At 42.8% G+C, this 23999-nt stretch overlaps 1 protein-coding gene across 1 annotated transcript in view; it reads right to left on the minus strand.

The window, feature by feature from the left end:
• Positions 1 to 23999, minus strand: part of LOC308578548 (transmembrane 9 superfamily member 2-like) — a 51717-nt gene that overhangs the window by 20322 nt on the left and 7396 nt on the right. The window contains exons 3-12 of the mRNA XM_081179019.1: positions 23298 to 23391; positions 21451 to 21578; positions 21092 to 21221; positions 18032 to 18159; positions 11964 to 12075; positions 10568 to 10647; positions 9198 to 9306; positions 5165 to 5297; positions 2586 to 2705; positions 1659 to 1716 (exon numbers count right to left, since the gene is read on the minus strand). Coding sequence (XP_081035145.1) covers positions 1659 to 1716; positions 2586 to 2705; positions 5165 to 5297; positions 9198 to 9306; positions 10568 to 10647; positions 11964 to 12075; positions 18032 to 18159; positions 21092 to 21221; positions 21451 to 21578; positions 23298 to 23391 — 1092 coding nt within the window. The remainder of the gene's footprint in view (positions 1 to 1658; positions 1717 to 2585; positions 2706 to 5164; positions 5298 to 9197; positions 9307 to 10567; positions 10648 to 11963; positions 12076 to 18031; positions 18160 to 21091; positions 21222 to 21450; positions 21579 to 23297; positions 23392 to 23999) is intronic.

A 23999-nucleotide genomic window follows, 5' to 3' on the forward strand; every position in this document is an offset into this window, starting at 1 on the left:
GCGCTCAGAAATTTTGGACAGGTAGTGGGTATCTATATAGAACCCACTCAGGAATCAATTCAGGAGTGTGCTCTGACAGATCAGATGAGGGAGGAGGCTGAGGCAGAGATGGAGGGAACTGTGGCTCAGCAGGAACATGAGTTGTTGGATCTGATGAATGAACCTGGAAAAAGCCAGATTTGGAGAGATAGAGTCTTGTTTGGCTTGGAGATGGGGGGCTGGATAGACCCCCCTATGCAGGGATGTTTTGACTTTTCAAGTCTGGCGTTGGGCCAGGAGGAGTTTGGAGTTGTGGGGGTCCTCAACTCTGGAGGGACCTTGAAACATGCTTTTAAATACCACATGGAGTTCAGTGTGGACTATGGAAAAGGGGCTGATCTGTCGAGAAGGGACAAAAATATTGTCAAGCTGGAGTCTCCACGAGTGAAAGGAGCAGAAGACAAAGTAAAGTACAGGTATAAATATGAAGAAGATCTGCGGAAGGGACATGGAAGAGACTTAAGGGCCTCGGACATAAGGTTACCAGGTTAATGAACTAGATGGATGGGATAGAAAGGACTGACAAAACCCGAGACCAGGAGGAAGAGACGTTGGATGAAGATTGGAAGAAAGTTTTTAAAAATTCTATTTAGGAATGTTTTCTAAAATTAATGAGTATTAGAAAAATGTTGGAACGAAATTATTTGGCTTTAGCAGAAATGTTAAAAAGAACTATGTAAGAATATGCTATGGTTATGAGAAATGGGTATAAATAAGATTTAAGTTTTAGGGTTTTTTTATGGTAAGATAAGGTTAAAATAGATTAAGGCAATTTAATGACAGAATATTATGAAAAATGGAAAGGATTTGCTGTGACAATCAACAATTAGAATACAAGAAAGGGAGGTGCGAGGAGGTCGATGAAATAAGGTAATGACAGTTAAGGATTTGGGAATATTGGATCTGTTTTTAAATCTTTGTGGTTTATTTTTGCTTTCTGATTTTGATGTGCTATGTGTTTTGTTTTTGCTTTTTGATTTTGATCGATTTGTATTGTTTAATTGTTATTTGTTTTTTCTTGTTTTCCCCCCTCTTTTTTTGTTTTTTTTGTAATTTTAAAATTCTCAATAAACACCATTTTTTTAAAAAAAGGAATATCAATGCACTTACAAACATGGAGATCTGGTTCATAGCTACATGCACTCAAGAACATGGAAATGAAGAGGAGCTGCATGCGTACAACTGGATTAGATTACAACTGGAGTAACTGAATATACACACTTCTTCAGATACACTGAAACAGAAGTCACCAGACCCTTATATATAGTGGGAGGGTGGGGTGGGGTTTTTCTCAGGAGGGTAGTAGAAAACGGATGATTGACTCAATGGGTATGGTAAACCTGCTGACGTCTGGTGTCTTCTGTTTCAGTGTATCTGAAGAAGTGTGCATGCACACGAAAGCTTATACCAAGAACAAACTTAGTTGGTCTCTAAGGTGCTACTGGACAATTTTTTAATTTTTTTATATATTTCGACTGCGTCAGACCAGCACCTACCTGAATCAAGAACTGGAGTAACTGTCAGCCATGTGAGTAAGAAGCATAGGCCTTTGTGCATATTAACCAATTTGCAATGCAGAAAATGAGTTTTATAAAAAGAAAGGTGTGAGGAATACTAACCCTGGACACAACAGAGCTGTCAGCAACACATTTGTCTTCCATTTTTCACCTCTAAATGCTGAGAAGAGGAGAAAAAAAGTAATCACTACATTTAACACATTTGAAGTAGCTGGAAGAAATTTATTTATTTTTAAGTCTCAATAATTTTAACACTAGATTGCTTACCATAGTACTATGAACTGCTTTGAATCTTCCCTGCTTATAGAATCTGAACCCCAAGGAGTGCTGATAACGATCCTCTGCCATAATTCAAACCGGCTCAATATCCTGTTCATAATTGACAGCCAGGATCCAGGAAAGCTTTTCAGGTTCTCTCCCCACCCTATGTACTTGTGTTACATTTCAAGCAAACCTCCCCATGTTTCACAACCAATTTGCAAAGGGTCATGAGAAAGAGAGAGGGAACTGCAGTTCAGAAAAGGAGTGGGGAAGTAAACACTGCTAAGAACACCATTTTCTTATTTTGTTACCTCATGGTCTTTCCTGTCCCTGCTAAACCAGTGAAAAATCAAGGGCAGTTCCCATTATGCAAATGCAGAAGAAAGGCTAAGAGATTTGACCTAGGACAGCCAATCAAGGGCTGGGCAAGAACCACCCTTGGCTTTCCACTTCCAAGTATGATCAGTGGAGGTGAATGGGGGCACTGCCCCCCCTCGCCCCCAGCCAGTCCACACTTGCCTGCCTTCCACATATAACCAACCTAGGGGGTGGTGCTGTCTGTTGGCTTCCTTACATGATTGCAAAACTAGATTCAGCAGGCTCTACCAGTCATTGGCTCTAACTCTGCCTATCACTGTCCGCCTACTGTTCCCCACCCCACCCCACCTTCCGCCCTACCAGTCTCAATTGGGTACCACCGGCCGCTGAGCACAATCTCTGTGGTTTCAACAGCCTGGCAACATTCCATTACACAAGGCTTGCACTTACTTTTGTACATCCGAGCAGATACGTAGCCTGCTGGGGTCCCCAGCAAGACCCACAGCACGACGGCACAGGTCATCAAGGCCCCCCTGTTGGCTGGCGAAAGGAATCCAAGGCAGGCAAGGACTGAAAGTGTCAACACAGAGAACAAAAGTGTGTTACAGAAGAGGTTCCCTGGTGTAAATTGGTGCAATGTTCCAAAAATGCAAATGGGCCCCCAGGGTTGAAACTTTCAAAACACAGGGTGAAGACATTTCCTATTTGTCCAGGCATTTAGATCTTGAAGTATATGATTTTCCAAGATATTTACCAACTGCTGGTTTTACTGTATTTCAACTGCAATATTGTGGCTTTTAGTGGTGGGATTTTTTTCAATCTGGTTGCTTTATTGACCTGCTATTAGCTGCCCTGTGCTCTATAAGGGAATAAGGGCTGGATATAAATTAAAAATCATAAATGCGCCCACCCAAAATCGGAATGTAAGGAGTTGCCTTATGCTAGTTCAGACCATTGGGTCCATCTAGCTCAATACAGGTATCTCCCCACTAACATAACAGTCAACGTTCCTGGGTACCGTGCATATACATGAAATCGCATTTAGTGGGGAAAACCCATCTAAGAAGCCAAACTCCGCCAAACTCTACCACAATCTCTCCCTCCTGACTTCCTTTCTCAAACTCCAACTCTCCACAGGCCTCAAAGGTCGATGCAAAGGCTCATGGGGTCAAAGCTGTAAAGGCCTATGAGATTGCTACCCATTTCCCCACTCTTCTCATGCCATATTTGCAGTTTTCCTGCTCTTTTCAGGCTGTTTCTGCCCCTTTCCAGCCATTTGTCAAAGAGAAGAACAACTACCAGACTTTTAGAAGACATCTGAAGGCAGCCCTGTTTAGGAAAGCTTTTAATGTTTAACAGACCACTGTATTTTAATATTTTGTTGGTAGCCGCCCAGAGTGGCTGGGGAAACTCAGCCAGATGTGCAGGGTATAAATAATAAATAAATAAATTATTATTATTATTATTATTATTATTATTATTATTATTATTATTATTCAGTTTAAAACAAGTTATTTAATTATTTCCTGTGCCATACTTGTACACAGTTGTGGGGAGATAGCAGCTCTCCAAGATTTCAGGCTGGGGGCGGGGGGAGTCTTGCAGCCCTGCTTAGAGACATAAGGGGGGCTTTTGCATGCAAAGCAGGTGCTCTACCATTGAAATAAGGCCCTCCCCTCACCCACCAAGCTTTTGAAAGGGGTGAGGAACCTGTGGGTCTCCAACTATCATTGGACTGCAACCTGTGTCAGCCCTGACCAATGGCCACAGCAGCTGGGGCTAATGGGAGTTAGGAGCCCAGCAAGCTTTTGGAAGGCCAGAGGTTCCCCACCCCAGTTTTAGAACAGCTTTATGTCCTGTGAGGAATCCTTTCCCCATGAGAATCACCTGACAAGGAAGACCCACCGCAGGACCCCAGTACTCTGCAGAGGCTTCTGGGACATGTTCGCAGGCAAATGCATGGGAGCACTAGGCAGCCTCACTGAACTGCTGGGATGGCTCGGTTGGCGGAGCACAGAACTGCAAATCTCCAGGTTGCGGGTTCGAGCCCTACTCTGGGCAAAAAAGATTCCTGCATTGCAGGGACTAGATGACCCTTGGGGTCCCTTCCAACTCTACCATTCTGCGGTTTGAACTGTATCAGTATTGATAGCATGGCTTCTTCTGAAAGGGAAAGCCTGCTTGTCAGTACTGATCCTCCCAACCAAAGAACCCTTGGCAAGCTCCCAATGAAAAGAACCATGGAATTGTAGAATTGGAAAGGACCCTGGCAGCCATCTAAGTCCAACCCCCTGCAATGAAGGAATCTCAGCTAAAGCTCGGAGTTTCCTGAAACAACAAACAACGAAATACTCTGCCTTAGAAAACTGCACCATTCCTGTCTTTCTTTCTTTTGTGTGTGTGAGGGAAGGGTTGCAGCTAAGCAATACACAGCATTTGCTTTGCACAAAGAAAGCCCCAGGTTCAACCCTGCTGCATCTTCAAGTAGGACTGGGGATGCCTCCACCTTAAGCCCTGGTCAGTGTAGACAATGAAGCTAGATGAAACAATGGTCTGACTTGGAATAAGGCATCCTCCTAGGTTACTAGTCCTCAAGATCTCAGTTGGTTTTGTGACTACTCAGCTCCACTATGCATAACTGTAGGGTGACGAGCTTACACATTTTTTAAAAAACAAATCTTTTCTCCTGATGGCTACTGCTGCTGCCTCAAAGTATCTGTCTTCCCAGTGGCCAGCTGTCCCCAGGTTTACACGGGGTGGAATTGCATATGCAAAACAGGCAGCACAAGAACACACAGGAAGCTGCCTTATTCAGAGTCGGACCACTGGCCCATATAGCTCAGTTCAGTGAACACTGACTGGCAGCCACCGCTGAGAATCCTTGTAGACAATGCTGAGCTAAGTGGACCCAAGGTCTGACTTGGCATAAGGCGGGTAAATATTAATAATATTGGTAATAACATAAACACACAGAAAGCCAGTATTGCATAAATAACGATGATGATTTCAGCCAACCTCCTGCTACTTACATAAGGTAATAAATGTCATTATGAAAATCTGCGTCCCTTGCCCCAGGAAGACAGAGAGCAGCATGCCCTTCCTGGGAGGCCTAAACACATCTCCATGGACCAGCTTCCACCCAAACTCCTCCTGGGCGTCCTCCTGTAATAACATCTCTTTATTAGGCATACATCATGCAACAGTGAATTAGTACAAGCCAGACATGAAATTCACTTTCCTAGCCTGATTATCTTCCAGGTTTTGTTTCTGAAGGGGACTAATTGCATCAGCGTTGTTACTCACTGGTTTTACAACTCCCTAATGGACTGCTGGTTGGGGGTAGGGGACTTGCGTGAGCAGAGGATGTAGATATATTAAGAAACGCTTATCTTGAGGAGGAGAAACAAACATTAACATGCTTAGCTAGAGTGCCGCAATGTTAATTGATATTAAACAAAAGATCATGTTCAATTTAAGTGGTATCACGAGCACTCGACGCATTTATCCATCTTTGTCTTCTGTTGCCTAACAAGCCAGTTTCAAATCTGACATGAAAGGAAAGGAAATACCATGCCACAAAACCAAGGCCTAGGTTCTATCAGGTGTCAACTCCTGTGGTTTCCACAAACTATAGGCTGGCAACAAGGCAGCGGAATAAAACATGAAATCAAAAACACTGTTCCAAATCAAAGATGCTGTTCTGCACCCCCAACACTGCTGAAGCATTCGATTCCCTCTTTTTCATCTGGGGTTAGTTACTGCACCAATGTGACCAAATGTTAGCTTAAGTTCTCTAAACAGATCTTCGTGGCAGAATACTCCTTCCCCAAAACAAGTCACCCCTCTTTTCAGTCCATATGGTCAACATCCTTAACTTTTCTTCTTGTTCCCAGTGGCAGAGAACAACACCTTCATGGCAAAGGTTTAGTGGCAAACTCCCTTTTCCAACCTCAAAATTTCCTTTCAAATCAGACATTGTGTAATGTATCTCAAAGCACTCGGCAATGGGCATCTCCATTTCTGTCCAGTTAACAAAAGCCAGTCTAGAAAAAGGAGGTGCCAACACTCACTTAAGAAATACTTGAGCACATATTTTGCTGAGCCTCCATGATGAGATAGCTCAGGGGAAATTATTTTTAATATTTTTAAAGGGTTGTTCTGATACTGTTAAAAAAATGTGTTTCTAAGATGCCCCAATGAAGGCAATTAATCTTTCCAAAATGCACTGGGAGAAATAAAACACATTGGCAGTTTGTAAACATGTTTTTATTTCTCTGTGTTTCCACCTGTAGCAATGCATACATGTGATACACCACATATGTTCATGGTGTATGCTATCTTTTTTTAATGGTGTATGCTATCTAAAGGCAAGGGAACCATGCTTGTTTCCCTTCAAAACGACAGTTCCAGTCAAAAACAAGTACATCAGAATTTCAATCAAATAAAATTCAGTTTCTTAATCAACTGAGATGCATTCAGTCAGATGAGAACCCCACGTCAAAATACCAGGAGTCCTCTACGCGCCAAAACAGAGGGTATTACCTATCTGGTGGAATTAAAGAAAGTGAGGTGAACATTTTGGACTCATCCACACAACTTGCTTACTGAGCATCTGTCCACATTTGCTGATCAGCAACTGGTTTGACTGGAGGCCTTTCTGGGAAGTGTGTGTTAGTCAACAGGCCACACAGCTATTCTGAGAGTAACTCCTCTTTCTCTAACAAATTTGCAGTTGGGGAAAACAATGAAATAGAAGTTCAGTAACTTTTCTTCACTTCCCTATCATTACCAATGCAAGCTACATTCCTTATTGAAACGTGGCCTGGGAATTGTTTCTTGCCCTCTGCAATCTTGTTCCTGCACTAAACAAAGACACTTTAGGTAGGGAAAACTTTAAGAAGGATGTTGACAAGCTGGAAGGTGTGCAGAGGAGGGTGACCAAGATGATCCAGAGTCTGAAAGCCAAGCTTTATGAGGAGCGCTTGAAGGAGCTGGGTATGTTTAGCCTGGAAAAGAGAAGACTGAGAGGAGATACGACAGCCATCTTCAAATATCTCAAAGGCTGTCACATGGAAGAGGGAGCAAGCTTGTTTTCTCCTGCTTTGGAGGGTAGGACTCAAACCAATGGCTTCAAGTTACAAGAAAGGAGATTCTGACTAAACATCAGGAAGAACTTTCTGACGGTAAGAGCTGTTTGACAGTAGAACGGACTCCCTTGAGAGGTTGTGGACTATCCTTCCTTGGAGGTTTTTAAGCAGAGGTTGGGTGGTCATCTGTCATGGATGCTTGAGCTGAGATTCCTGCATTGCAGGGGGTTGAACTAGATGACCCTTGGGTTCCCTTCCAACTCTAAGATTCTATGATTCTAGGTACAGTGGTACTTCGCAAGACAAATGCCTCGCAAGACGAAAAACTCGCTAGACGAAAGAGTTTTCCGTTTTTTGAGTCGTTCCGCAAGACGAATTTCCCTATGGGCTTGCTTCGCAAGACGAAACGTCTTGCGAGTTCTTGCGAGTTTGTTTCCTTTTTCTTAAAGCCGCTAAGCCGTTAATAGCTGCTAAGCCGCTAACAGCCGTGCTTCGCAAGACGAAAAAACCGCAAGACGAAGAGACTCGCGGAACGGATTAATTTCGTCTTGCGAGGCACCACTGTACTCAGGCACCCAGTAATTCTTCCACCCTCCAAAGGTGGGCACTTTCCACAGAAGGGTGTGGCGGGACACATTCTATTCTATGTAACCTTGGTTGGAATCTTGGGAGCCAAATACCTAGGAAGCTGAAAGGAAAAGCTTCTATGGGGTTGGTTAAGAATATAAGTTTAAGGTTCCCCAGCATACGAGATTTAGGTGTCTAAATCACTGCTCATGCAGCGTATCTGGGAAAGTTAAGCCATGATTAAACTCCCCCTGCAAAGAGACAATGCAGCAAAAAATATTTTCCCTAGAAACCTGAGACATAGAAAGTTCTTGCCGCACCAACACTGCTGCCTTTAAAGCTTGATAGTGTATTGCCAGAGAAGAAATCAAATTACCTAAGCAAAGCATGAGAGCTGAGCCCCTGATTTGTTTCATATGAAGCAAGGCACTCCTCACCTTGGGAAAGCAGGATTTTTGTAAGGCTGTTCATTACTTCCAAATGACAGCTGATGGAAAGTCTGTATTTTGCAGACTTTTGTTTTAATTAGCTAAGTAAATACGGCCTATTTGCTTAAAGTTTTAAGAGCTCTTCACTGAGGCGGCCACAGGAGCCCCTTCCCAAGCAGACCACCTGTAGCTTTCTAGTGAGCCGCTGGGAAAATGGAAAGACAAAGGAAAGCAAGAAATGCCTGGCCTTTAGGAATATGGCTCCCAAGGAAGGCAACAAATGGTTGCTGCAGAAGGGGCAAGAGTTCCTCTGTCACCTCCTTCTCAGCTCTGCATCATCTGTTCTCCTTCTCCCACAAGACTAGAACTTGGGGTCTTCCAGTTAAGCTAAATGTTGGAAGAGTCAGGGCAGGCAAAAGGATGTACTTTTTTCACGGTGCAACTATGGAATTTGCTCTCCCTAGGGGTAGCCATGGTCACCACCTTGTATGTCTCTAAAAGATTAGAGAAATCAGTGTAGGTCAAGCAATGAATGGATGGTAGCCATACTGCCTAGGTTCCACCTCCACTGTGGAAGGCAGAATGCCTCTGAATACCAACTGCTGGGGATCAAAATTGGTGAGAATTGATGTTGCACTCATGTCCTGCGTGTGGGTGTCCCAGAGGAATCTTTCTGATCACTGTGAGAAGAACAGGGTGGTGGACTAGGTGGGCCTTGGGCCTGGCCCAGCAGAGCTCTTCTTATGTTCTTCTGTTAAGGTAGGGAGGAAAGTGCCCATCTTTTCTTTCCAGTGTTGCAAAAGTTACAGCGGCACATCTTGCCCTCAACCGTGAAAGGGGACTGCTATGCTAGCCTCCAGACTTCACAAACCTACTCAGAATCCCCCTTGCTCCAAGGGGCCTTGCAGCACCAGCACATTAGTACAGCTCTGCCCCACCCCTCCATTTCAGAACTTAAAAAGGCACCCCATTTTACTTACCGAGGAGTCAATCTGGTTGTATCTTGCAATATCTTTATGCAAAGTCCTCAGAAGGATCATGGCAACCATTCCAGACAAGAAGAGCACAATTACAAGGGAATTCATTATGCTGCAAGTGAAAAGCAAACTCAAGAGATAGTAAACCGATCCCATGTGGCATCAGACACAATTCTTAAGTCTATGATGTGGCACTCAACACTCAAGTCCAGGGCATGCAATCATTGACAAAACTAGCAGCATTGCAAAAGTGATTAGAAACTTTAAATAGGATCAAATAGTCAAATAGTCAAAACTGAACAAGGGACGGTGCTATGATGAACTGCTTGATGAAAAGTATTTTACGTTGGGTTTTAGGTTTTAGGTGTTGCCCTGAAATCTCCGGGCAGGACTGGGAAAGACTCATGACTGAAACCCTGCAGACCTGCTTTATGACAGGCTCTTATAATATTTGACCTATGCCTTATAACACTACACTAAGCATTTCATGATTAAAATTTATGTATCAGAAGCACACATGCATATGAACTTCATGCCCCTTTGAACTCCAACACAAACCATGATTTGCACTAAACCGAGTTTACATTCTAACCCATGAAGTGGGTTTCCAAGTACAGACAAGCCACAGTTTGGTCATTTCGCCTCCAGCTGCACATTGCAGATAGTATATCAAACACCAGACACCAAGGGCAGAGCAACTTCCCAAACCATAGTTTGTTGGTTTGGATGTGAACAGCAAGCTACAGTTTTTCTTCAGCTGTGGTTTTCAAACATAGTATCAGATCCTAGTTTGTGGCCATTTACAAAGTATGGTATGTCAGGTGATATTTGTTCAGATGTAACAAACCACAGTCTGGTTTTTCAAAACGTAGTTTAATGGTTGATACATGCTTACTTTGCACTGTGTGCCTCAAGACTGAGAAGAGGTTTCCTCTTTATCATCATAATTTTTTTTAAAGGTGATCGGGGGACTCAATCCATATTCACTGTGAGCTTTTTTCCTTAACAGTAAATACTAACTTCAGAGATAAAACTCCAAAGCAAATCACATGACAGCATTAAAAGAATGTGATCAACTGTAACATCTCAGAAATTCTCTGAAATGAGAAGATAAAAGTAAAATGTGCCGATTGCTTTTCTTCAGGATACAGAAGGCACATTCTTTGCATGAAACACAATACTTCGAGCAGCTCCCAAGAGGGCCAGTCCTGAGGAAAGTAAGTCCACAAATGAAAACATGAGACGTTGGCTGGCTTGAATGCTAGCTGCCTTCTTTCTAACCACAAGTTCCAATTCCCAAAAAATAAAGCAAGGTTCAGATCTTCCAAGTTTTGCTGCAAGCTATTTCTTTCAGAACTTTCAACATCTCTTACCTAAACCACTGGATGTTGGTATGGGGCATGGATTCCAAGATGTAGTCCCATCTCGAAGCCCACTTAATATTGTTGTTCTCCTGCATGGAAAAAGTATGAGATGAACAATGGAGCACTTCTCAGAAAACAAGTCTTCATGCATTTAATTATCACTGGCTAAACTAATCCACTGGGTAAGCTAACCTGGGAGTAGGTGCAACTGTGTCTGTTAGCACCAGAAAACACACCACTAGTTGTAACCAAAAGCTAAAAGGAGGTCTCAGTCCATGTGCTCAAGAACTGTCCTTTTCTATAGCGAGGAATGTGCAATGGTGCTGCATAGAGAAATCTCTGATTGATAGAAGGGGGGGGGGCAGTACCTGCATATACTGAGTTCAGTATGGACACTACAGCTACTGGTGCAAGGTGATTTACCTGTAAAAGCTGATACTCCCATAGGGCACAACACATCTTGTGCTTTTTAATGAAGTGAACGTTACATACCCAAGTTAAATTAAAGTCTTCTTAAAAAGCCAAATATTGACAGGCAGTTCATTCATGTTGTCAAATTAAGAGGACCGAGTGGCTCAATGGAATGGTAACAGGATACAGAAGCTTGCACTTCAAGGTCATGGGTTCAAGTCACATTCCATTTGGAAGGAAAAATGAAAGTTGTTAGCCCATGACGGCCATTTGGCTGCCTGGACTAAAGCTAGCTAATGGTCTCCACCGACTTCCTTGCAATACAGGTGTCTTGCATCACAAAAACCTAACTTTAATTGCCACCCTTTGGGGTTAGTCTCAACACAGCTATTGGGATTGGAGCGGATATGGAAATCAAGCTACTAAGCCCTCTCTGCAGTTGACCATGCTGTGTCATATTCAATCAGGACTCTCCTCTAAGCAGACTGTCAATCAGTCGTTCAGTGCCAACACCAACTTTTCATTAAGAGATTAAAGCAGAGTCATTCCTTCCACCCCAATTTGGATCAGCAACTAAATGCGTGCTCAATATAGGCTAAGCAACTAGAAAAGAAGGATTTGTTCCTTTGTGACGAAAAGGCTCCCAATCTCCCTTAGAAAAAAGTCCAAGATTATTCTTGGATAGCCCATGGTATATATTAATCATAATCATGAAAAACAAGATCTATTTGGAGAAATATCAATCCACTATTTATGTCATTTGTAACTGAGTGCAGTGTATATTCACGTGTTCAACTGTGGGATGTTTGTACGATTACTTATACTTCGAAAATAAATGAACTACATTAAACAACTTATAGGGGTTTCAGGCTAAATAGACAGCTAACTCTGAATTTAAAGTAAGTACCCAGGTTGCTCCCCCCCTGCCTATAAAAACTGATAATCTGAACCATTTTAAGAAATTATAGCTGCAAAACATCTCTCTTGTACTTACTTCAAATTTCACAGAGTAACTGTAAATCAGATTCAGCTTGCTGTTAAACTCTGCAGAGATTTCCATGGGGGGGCCTTCACAAGACAAATTGTTTATATCCGTTTGTTTATAACTACAAAGATAAAATATAGTTTTATCACACATGATGATGCAAGAACCTTCGTTGCAATTTTTACAGATTCACTGGCATAGTGTTAAATGTTTTCGTTTTTCTGAATCAATTTGCCTGAAGTGCCAAGTGTTCTTCAGAGTCCAGAGACATTTTGTGAATTAAACGCACATTGCAAAAACTTCCCCATGAACAAAAACAATGAATATGGCTTCTGAGCACAAAAACAAGTCTGAATGTAAACTCCAGTGTTGTTTGGGGGCTTATTCCTTCAAACCACAAGCTAGCTTTATATGCACCAGCCCCAAAACCCAGAGTCATAACACATGCTACTCCCCCCCCTCCAAAAAAAAGTTTATTAATATTAGCATTAGATACACTGCATGTAAGTGTCCAAGAACCAGGCATTCCAGCATACATACTAGGTATAATACAATCATTTCACAATTGTCCCCCACACTATGTTGACTAATTCAAGATGGGTAACCATACGCAACCTGAAGAAAGTGAGATCCAAAAGGATCCGCAGAATCAAGAGCAGCATTATAAGGTTAAGGGCCACTTTGCAAGTTACCAACTATCAATTTTTCCTTAAGAATATGGACATTGCTATGTTATAAAGTACAAGCATCCCCTCCCACCCAGCACAACCCAAGAATACATAAGACAGCTATTGCACAACTGAGGAACCTTGAGCACCCCAGATGTTGTGGGACTAGAATTCCCAACATCCCATACCATGCTGACTATAAGCATAGGAACATAATGGCCCATCCAGTCCAGTATCCTGTTCTCAGACTGGCTAGCCAGATGCCCATGGGAAGCCCAAAACAAAAACTGAAGCACAAGAGCATTTCCCCCTCCTGCATTTTCCAGCAACTGATATTCAGAAGCATACAGCCTCTGGCTGTGGAGGCAAAGGGTGGATGCAACTGGAGGGCCACAAGTTCCCCATCCCTGATGTATCAGCTGCTTTGTTGTGATAATTGCAGTGGAAAAGACACTTGAGCCATTTTTTATGTTTGACAATTGAAAGCAGCCTGCGGAATTTACTTGTGAAAGAAGACTGGGAACAGACCCCAAAGCAAAGGAATATAACTTGCAATTCATTCATTCATTCATTCATTCATTTAGAAGAATCTGCAGCAAACAAAGCAATGGGGAGACATTTAAGTTACCCTGCAGCTATGAATTCAAAGGGCAGCTTTTAAAATTATTATTTCAAGTCCAGGTGAGTTTTGTAATAACTTTCATGTTGTGTGAACCTAACAATTTGCAATGTGAGAAAAAAGAGGTCTGGACACCCTGAATAACCTGCAACTGACTCATTGTGCCCCAGCTACAATACCTGCCCGTGAATTAGGGGGTCCTAAACATGAAGGTATGCCCACTGAAGAGGTAAATGGGATTGAAATCTTAGGATTCCCTGACAAATAAGAGAAGTACCCACATATTAATTTCATGCAAACAACTCAGCTTAAGGTTGTTAGATTTACCATGAACAGAGCTCATGTACTTCTAAAGAGCAATACAGCTGGGAAAGGGTTCGTAAGATGCAACTTTCACCATCCCTGCAGACCTGCAGAAAAAGCAACACCTGTGGAGATGCTTCTGACATCAGAGAGTTGTCAGAAGGGAAGGGAAATGACCATGGTAGAATCTGGACCACGTGGCTCCTAATGCGCATTACCCATCCCGATCTGGTATGTAGTTCACACCCCTTCCCCATTATTCTGGCAAGGAGCTTCAAGACACAGGAAGCAGACCAACTAGAGGGGCAGGGAGAACAGAGCAGAGTTTAACCTAAGGAGGCTACTCTTGAGGCTGAGCCCTAGAAACAACGCTCTTTCAACAGTCCTCCAGGAGTTGTGGGTCAGCACCGACAGCCTGGGAACAGCTACTATAAGAGCTCTTTTGGACCCATTATACATTTAGAGATTTCAACCCTCTCAGTTAATGTTTTGCTGCCAGTTATTTCCTTGAAATAGCTGTAAAACAAGGCTGGCCAATTTTAGTTTTATTTTTAGCCAAGCAGCACATGAAAGCGGAGGGTGTGACCACTCCACAATCTTGCACGCACATTCTCATGACACACGTACAGCCCACCCTCCTCAGCTGACACATGCAAATTGGCTGGGGGGCGGGAGGTATTGCCCCCACCACCATTTTTGATCTGATGATTGGGGTATCTGCATTCCCACCAGGGCACAGAGCTTTGCCCAACCAGCATTGCATCTAATTTATTTTTGATGCTGCTTCCAAAACTGGGGAGCCAGAACATGGCATAAGGCAGCTTTTCGTGCTCCTGGTTCAGCTCGCTCAGGATTGTCCACAATGACTGGCAAATGGTATTCCAGAATTTCGGACAGGGAGCATCCCCAGCTCAACCTGGAGACACCAGGGACTGAACATGACACCTTCTGCTTGCAAAGCACTGTCACTGAGCCATGGCCCTTTCCCAGTTTGCTGGGGTGTTGGATCAAACAATTGAATACCTCCCCACTGCTGTTTAATGCTAAGTTTCCAGAATGCAGAGCTTAAAAAAAAAAAAGCAATCTTCATTGTGATTTGAGAAGCCTTACAAGATGCAACTCCATCCACATTTTGCCAGCAGTGCCCTCCTGCTACTTGCAGAGCAGGTTCAATGCCACTGACAGCAACACAGGAGAAACACAGGCCAGGTCAAGCTCAACTCCAAAGGAAAGGGCTAACTTTTTCACTCTAACCCATCTCCTTCCCTTGAAGCAAAGTAGATCAGTACTCTTACAAGGAACTATAGGACCACCTAATGGAGGGAGAAAAGATTGCAGGCATTGCAGGTGAAGCAACCCGTATTTTCAAGCACCTCGAACCATTCTCTTACAATATATCTTCAGACTACACGTGGCAGCAAACATCAGTTTTGTGATGATAGATAGATAAATAAATAGATAGATAGATATTGTAGATACACACAGAGAGAATGTGTTTCAACCTCTTTTTGAGCACAAAATCTCACAGTGCTTCCCATAAAGACAAACACTAGAGAATGAGAGATGGGTAGAAACAAGGCAGTGAAAGAAAACTTAACTATGCCCCCTTGTGGAATGCATTACCCCAAAACAATTATCGCAAGCCATTCAGGAGGGCAGTGGTTCCCAAACCGTTTTTTCCCCACCTGAAAATTGCTGAGACTCTTGGTGGATCACTTAATGATTTTTCTGCCTTGTTGTAGCAATCATAATGAGCTGTGCTAAAGGCTGTGTGGTTTTTAATTGCATTTTCGCAGCTTCTCTTCCTTCTTATATAATGCATTTGGATGCATTCCATAGATTTCAGATTGCAATACAACAAGAGAAATAAAATAAACAATCGAAAATACCATTAAAAACCAATACGTGTATTTGGTGCAACATGCTGGTTGACTGACCAAACCCAAAGAGCGCTCGCTATTGGTTCCTCATCATCCTGGAAAGAAGGGAGAAGTGGAGCGGCACAGGATTCTATGTCTTTATAAACAACTTGAACAAAGGAATTGAGGGGATGCTCATAAAACTTGCAGATAATAATAATAATAATAATAATTATTATTATTATTATTATTATTATTATTATTATTATTATTATTTATTATTTATACCCCGCCCATCTGGCTGAGTTTCCCCAGCCACTCTGGGTGGCAGATGACACCCAACTGGGAGAAGTAGCTAATGCCACAGATGAATCCCAGATTGGAGATTGGAGAAATGGGCCAAAACTAATAAAAATGAATTTCAATAATGATAAATGAGGTTCTGCACTCAGATAGTAGGAACCAGCGACACAAATATAAGATAGGGCACACCTGGATTGCCAGTAGTACAAGTGAAATGGATCTAGGGGTTTTAGTAGACCACAAGTTTCACATGAGCCAACTGTGTGATAAAGCAGCAAGACCACCCCCATCGTTCAGCCCGGACACTGAGATCCAGCACCGAGGGCCTTCTGGCGGTTCTCTCATTGCGAGAAGTGAGGTTACAGGGAACCAGACAGAGGGCCTTATTGGTAGTGGCACCCACCCTGTGGAATGCCTTCCCTTCAGATGTGAAGGAAATAAGCAGCTATCTTATCTTTAAAAGACATCTGAAGGCAGCCCTGTTCAGGGAAGTTTTTAATATTTAATGCTGTACTGTTTTTAACACTTGATTGGGAGCCACCCAGAGTGCTGGGGAAACTCAGCCAGATGGGTGGGGTATAAATAATAAACTATTATTATTATTAAAAAATCAAAAGCTTCTGGAACACAATGTATGATGAGCTTAAAAAAAGTTTAACCTTATGAAAAATACAGAAGCTTTTCTACTAGGGATAACAGACACAGACATAGCAAGAGAAGATCTGAAAATATTCCTCTATGCCACAGGAGCGGCAAGGATCCTAACTGCTAAAAACTGGAAAAAAGAAACTGGGCCAGCAAAAAAGGAATAAACTGTTAGAGTATATTGAACTGGCTAGATTAACAGAGACCACACTAGAGATCACACTAGACAAGAGTTTCAAAAAACAAGGGGAAAATGCAGAGAACACTTCACAAAACAGTGCCCTAAAATACATACCTAGATTTGTTTTGATTAATGTCTGCAGGAGACTTTGTGCATATTTATTCATAAAGGACACAGTTTATAAGAAGTAAATAAGGAGGCCAGATACAGGATAAAATAAGTCTTCTATTTGGTTGTTTGTATTGTTGTATGTTGTGTTCACTGTATGTTATGTTCACTTTTAATGTGTATTGGGGGGGTGAAGGGTTGTGTTATGTTGTAAATAAAATTCCAGTTTTTTTAAAAAAAAGCAGCAAGAAAAGCAAATGCTCTTCTAGGCTGCATCAACACAAGTACAGCATCCAAGTATAGAATACTGCTCTATTCTGCATTGGTTAGACCACACCTGGAGTGCTGTATCCTGTTCTGGGCACTTCAGTTTACGGATATTGACAAGCTGGGCAAACAAGATGATTGAGGGTCTGGAAACCAAGCCTTATGTATGAGAAACGGTTGAGGGAATTTGGTATGTTTAGCCTGGATAAGAGAATACTAAGAAGAGATATGATTACCATCTTCCAACATCTAAAGGGCTGTCACACGGAAAACAGAGCAAGCTTGGAGGGTGGGACATAATCCAAAGGCTTCAAGCTACAAGTAAGAAGATTGCAACTAAACATCCTGGAAGAATTTTCTGACAGCAACAGCTGTTGGACAGCAGCACGGTCTCCCTTGGGAGAATGTGGACTTTCCTTCTTTGGAAGTTTTTAAGCAGAGGTTGGATGGCCAGCTGTCATGGATGCTTTAGCGGAGATTGCAAGGGGTTGGCGTAGATGAACCTTGGGATCCCTTCCAGCTCTACAATTCCACAATTCTCTAATGAATGTGCTGTCTCCCACCTTCAACCACAAATCCACAGCACAGACCACCTGAACGACATTGAGGGTCCAACAGTGGTCCAGAGATCACAGTTTTAAGAACCACCACTGTATGGTAAATTCAAATCGTACATCCATTGAGCAGATGTGAACAGGACGAAGAGTGTTTCGAGTCTGCACTTCCTTAAGGACAGATTTTAACAGATTCAGTATCCAGCATAAACGGGAAAGCGAACATATATATGGGTAAAGAACAATGCAGGAACAGAAATAGTGGAATGCTCCCAGGGACCTCTCGCTGCCTCCTTAAAGCCTGAGTAGACTCTCTGAATGCAAAGGGTTGAAGGAAAAATAAATAAATGAAAAGCAGGGAACTGTGGGCTTCCCCTACTCTCCATTTCTTTATTATTCCCCACCTGCGAAAGGTCGGGACTGCATAAGAAAGCAGGTCCATGTTGCAGGCTTCTTGTACTGCTTAGCACCCCAACACCAAATAGAGCAGGTAACCAAAACAGAACTCAGTACGAATAGTATCTGCCTGTGAACTGACACGCTGTAAATTGTCAAGTGCCCAGCAGTTACCTTTTGGGTTCCAGGCGAGCCGTAACCAGGCGAGCTCCGAGCCAGTTCTCATTCTGCGCACTGTGGTACGTGATCGTAATATCAACGTGGTTGAAAAGATAGTAGGTATTCTTCTTGTTGAACTCAGACTGGGGGTGTGGGGGAGAGAAATAGAGCCATTAAATGCCTAAAAGGATTTATTATTATTTTCAGTATTATTTATTCATTTTTTTTAATACAATAATACAATTTTTTTTAATACAATAAGCCCAATAATGCACACTGTTAATTTCCAATGCAATATATAAAGCAGCCCTTTGTTTCTGGCATATAAAGGGTGGGCTTTGGAATAGTGGCTGCAGTGCCTCTATGAGAACAAAGGTCTTTTCCAGGCTAATGCAATAAAGCTAATGACTCTGGGAAGTCTGCTGTAGAATCTTTGGGAAGAGAAATGACAATTTCAGTTCTTAACCTGAAACTGTTCTTAACCTCAAGCACCACTTTAGCTAATGGGGCCTCCCGCTGCAGCGCGATTTCTGTTCCCACCCTGAAGCAAAGTTCTTAACCCGAGGTACTATTTCTGGGTTAGCGGAGTCCGTAACTTGAAGCATATGTAACCTGAAGCATATGTAACCCGAGGTACCACTGTACATCATTATTATTATTATTATTATTACTATTATTATTATTATTATTATTATTATTATTATTATTATTATTTTAAAAACCGACTTTGGAGAATGAGTCTCTCAATCTCTGAAAACCTACCGACAAATATATTTAATTACACTCTCACTACTTGACGCTGGTTATCTACTGTTTACTTTTCATGGATGCAGCTCCAAAGCAAAGGAAATAAAAATGCACTCAACTATCCTTGCAAATTAAACTTTTAGTATACATCCGCATCAATGTGTTCCCCTGTGACCGTCATTGATTGTTTTCTTGGTCCTATGCCTTGTTAATAATAATAATAATAATAATAATAATAATATGCAATAATATCTTTATAGCCAATGAAATTTGCCACTGTACAAAGAGACATTAAGAAGCCCTTCCTTCCTGTAGATATTCCAATGCCCAGCAATACCTACTGAGAATTCTCCTGCAAGACCTGAACCATCACCGCCTAATTCTCACATTACTTCTGGGCACGTAATGCATACTCTGGGATGGGCAGAACAACACACAGGAGCAAACAACACAGCATCTGAGCTAGCCATGGAATCAAAACTGCTTTTCTATTTTCCGGCCAAACTGTTCCCAAGTGAAAGTGCTGGGAAAATGAAATGTAGCTCTGCTCAGATATTTTAGGTCAACCAGAGACACTCTGGCTGTTTTAGACAGATGTTTTAGGCATCAGTCATGTTGGCTGCAGCTGATGCCAATATCCAGAGGGCACCAGACTAGCAAAGGGTGATTTTGGTTCCATGACGGAGCGAGCTTTGAACACGTAACAGATCATCTCATTCCATATAGACCCCAACCAAACTCTGTGTTGCAGGAGAGGGAATCCTGCAGCTACCATCTTATCAGGAGGTCTGTTCTGTACCATATTGTTAATTGACCTATTATGTGGTGACGCCTACCCTTTGGGCCTTTTTCCCATTGCATATGAGACAGGTGCTGTCTCTGTTGTCTTTGAGGTGCTTGTTGAGGACTTACCTCTTTCACCAAGCCTTCTAAGTGGAGTTTTGTTATCTCAGTTGGCATCTCTGTCAGATTTGAAACTGATTTTACATTATTGTTTAACTGTATTATATGCAAAAAAAAAAATTATATATGTAATTGTTTTACATGATTTTACAGTACAGTGGGGAAACTTTTTCAGTCTGAGGGCCACATGCTATCATGGGCAATATTCCAAGGGCCACATGCCAGTGGTGGGGAGGCAAACCGGATTAGTGTGGCATGCACGAGGAGGAAAGAGCCGCTGTGAAGCTTGGGTGCATACACTCCCCCTCCTACTCCACCCATGACAAGGAAGGTGATTTTTGCAGTGTGTAGTTTCGGTTTCCTAAATCTTGGTTATCATGTAATGTAACCAAGTAACTGCAGTTTATTCCCAACTATGGTCAATGTCAAAGACAAGCCACCCATCTTGATAAACCATGATTTAGTGTGACACAAAAACACAGCCAATGCCAAGCCACAAGAATTCAAGAGCAGCTCTGCTAGATAAGACGAAAGGCCCATCTGGTCCAACATCCTGTTCTCACCAGATGTCTATGGGAAATTTGCAAGCAGGACGTGAGCACAACAGCATCCTCTCCATATGTGCTCCCCAGCAGCTGGCATTCTGAGCATACTCTGGAGGTGCTATGCAGTCGTTGTGAGTAGAAGCCACTGACAGTTTTATAATCCATTAATTTAGCTAATCCCTTTTAAAAGCCATCCAAATTGGTGACCATTACAGTGGTACCTCGGGCTACAGACGCTTCAGGTTACAGACTCTTCAGGTAACAGACTCCGCTAACCCAGAAATAGTGCTTCAGGTTAGGAACTTTGCTTCAGGATGAGAACAGAAATCGGGCTCCGGCAGCGTGGCAGCATGAGGAGGTCCATTAGCTAAAGTGGTGCTTCAGGTTAAGAACAGTTTCAGGTTAAGAACAGACCTCCAGAACGAATTAAGTACTTAACCTGAGGTTCCACTGTATTACATTTCGTGGTAGAGACTGCCTTTTGCTAAGCATAGTTTAGACTTCATGCCATGGTTTGTGTTCAAAAAGTGCAAGCATGCTAAAGAGTCATACTGTTTTGCTTTCCCCTGAGAATTCCCAGATGCTATCCCACACAATAGCCACTGAGGGCAGAGCAACATCCCAATCACTGTTTTCCTGTTCAGTTTTAATGCCAAGCCACTTTGCTCAAGCTCTGCTCTGCAAGCCAGCTTCATCCAATGGTTTCAAGTGGTTATTTGGTGGCCGCTTCTAGACCATGGTTTGAAGGACACTGTGAGTTCAGACACTGCTCCAAGGTTTGGTGCTGCATCTGAACCTTCATGGGATTCTAAAAAATGCCAGAGGTCTATATCTAATACCTTATCAGAAAACATTAAGGAAATGCACCCTGACCACCTACATTTATAGTGCAGGAATCTTTAGCTCTGCCATCTGAAGCCACGAAGCATCCAACTGGAAATCCTGGATTACAGAATTTATGTAATTCTCCAAAATCGTAACACCAAGTCACTGGCATGTTATCGATAATCCTACACAAGAAAAATTGCAAGCAGATAATTCTGTTAAGAGTCAGAAACGCCCTCGAGTTTATTGGCACATTTGCTTTTAAAATGCACTTTAGAATTGCGTGTGAATTACTTCGCTCTCTTTTATGAAGTCAGTATTGGACAAAATTTGGGGGCATCTTTCAAATCTCGATAGACAATTTCCATTCCTTCCTTCCATAGACTGTTGATTTCACAGAATGTATGGACTCACCAGTGATGCTGGTAATTCAACCGCATTCCTTTCTTCAAGAATTCCAGCTTGTTTTTGTCATTTGTATTCTCCGGGTCATAAGACTTCATACAAGCCACTTGGCATTGTTGGTTTTTCTTAAATGTAAACTGATATAAGCACAGAAGTGTTTTAATATTTTTACTCCATGCAGCTGGAAATGACACATTTTCTTTCATTCAAAATTACACTTTTGTAATCATCATAAGCCCAACACTTAACTTGAAAGCCGCCATTTAACATCTAAACACCTTTATGAATTCTGTGCAGTTTTATTTTCTCTTCAGTGCTCCCAAATTGAAATCTCTTCCCTCCTCCTGCTCCCCCAAACACACCCCTATGCAAATTCCAGGTGCAATGCATGCAACCATATAGGTATTTTCAGAGAATCCTTGCTTTCCCTTTCAAAAGCAAGTTTTCAATCCCTAAGCTAAAAAAGGAAAACACAAAATTAACTGATTTTTTTTTAATACAAATGGAAGGCCATTGAAGTTACCCCATAACAAAAAATTCTCTGGGGAGGATACAAATACCGTAATTTACGCCCTATAGGACGCACTTTTCCCCCTCCAAAAATGAAGGGGAAATGTGTGTGCGTCCTATGGGGTGAATGCAGGCTTTCGCTGAAGCCTGGAGAGCGAGAGGGGTCGGTGCGCACCGACCCCTCTCGCTCTCCAGGCTTCAGGAGAGCCCCAGCGCCAGCACTGCAAGCTTGGGGGACAGCGGGGAGGCGCAGCGCGTCTTCCCGCTGTCCCCGGACCTGGTCTGAAGGCTGGCGGCAGGGAGAAGAGCGCTTCTCCCCGCTGCCGGCCCCGCAAGCTCCGGGGACAGCAGGGAGGCGCAGCGCGCCTTCCCGCTGTCCCCGGACCTGGTCTGAAGGCTGGCGGCGGGGAGAAGAGTGCTTCTCCCCACTGCTGGCCCCGCAAGCTCCGGGGACAGCAGGGAGGCGCAGCACGTCTTCCCACTGTCCCCGGACCTGGTCTGAAGGCTGGTGGCGGGGAGAAGAGCGCTTCTCCCCGCTGCCGGCCCCGCAAGCTCTGGGGAGAGCTGGGAGGCGCAGCGCACCTTCCCGCTGTCCCTGGACCTGGTCTGAAGGCTGGAGGTGGGGAGAAGAGCGCTTCTCCCCGCTGCCGGCCCCACAAGCACCTGGGGGGGAAATAAAAAAAAAAATCTTTATTTTCTCACAAAAAAACCTTGGTGCGTCTTATGGGCCGGTGCGTCCTATGGGGCGAAAAATACGGTAAGTACGTTTTAAAAAAGTTTTAAACACAAAATGAGGGGCATAAAGCCACATCTAAAGCTACTCAAAGTACAAGTAAAATTATTATTATTATTATTATTATTATTATTATTATTATTATTATTATTATTATTTATGTGAACCCCGCCCATCTTGCTAGGTTTTCCCCAGCCACTCTGTGTGGCTTCCAACAAAGATCAAAAATACACTAAAATGTCACACATTAAAAGCTTCCCTAAACAGGGCTGCCTTCAGATGTCTTCTGAATGTCAAGTAGTTGTTTATCTCTTTGACATCTGATGGGAGGGCATTCCACAGGGCAGGTGCCACTACCGACAAGGCCCTCTGCCTGGTTCCCTGTAGCTTTGCTTCTCGCAATGAGGGAACTGCCAGAAGGCCCTCGGCTTCAAGAAAACGGCTTCAGGAAAAAATGGGGGGTGGGGAACTGGTTTTTTCCCCATTTTTCTGGGTCTTTTCCAGGCCTTCCCATCTCTACTACAGACCAAAACAAACAAACCTTCAGCATTTAGCCACACACACACACCACACACACAGAGTCATCCAAATCATACTGAAAAGTTGCATGAACCTTGTAGGGCGATGATGCTATTCGCTCTCCAAACAAGACTTGTCCAAGATTTTCTGAAGGCCTTTTTTCTTCTGCATCTTGACAAAAGTCAAAACTATGAACAAACAAAGAAGAAGAAGGTTGTTTCCGCTTTGCATTACAAGAGTTGCACTTATAACTAGGTTCTAATCTAAATCAAGCATGTGGTGTTCTGTTCTTTGACTACACCTCTCATCATCCCAGACCACTGGCTATGCTGGCTGGGAAAGATGGCAATTGGAGGCTTCAGGTTCCATGTCCTTGCTCTAAGCATTTTTCAACTGGTAGATTATGTTGTAGATACAACACAAAACATGGTTTTCATTCATTATAGTTCTAATGCCAAACCATGATGTATATTCTTAATGTACAGGCACATCATGATTTCTGTACTAACTCTCTTCACCAACCTTCACTGAGAATCCCTTCCCAAGCAGTAGGCTCTGACAGGGAGTAACATCCCAAACCACAGTTGGTTGGTTTGGATGCAAAGTTAAACCACAGTTTGCTAAAACCATAGTTTCAAATCACGGTTTCTGGTCACTCATAAACCACTGTTTGTCAGATGGTGTTGGCTAGACCCCTAAATCATCTCAAAGCCAATTCTGCCTCTATCATTTACCTGTGCAAACTATTCCAAAGAAGTTTTACCATTCAGTTAGCAATCATCTGAACACTCTGAAA

Source organism: Podarcis bocagei (assembly GCF_964188305.1).
Source record: "Podarcis bocagei genome assembly, chromosome: Z".
Taxonomy (NCBI): Eukaryota; Metazoa; Chordata; class Lepidosauria; order Squamata; family Lacertidae; genus Podarcis; species Podarcis bocagei.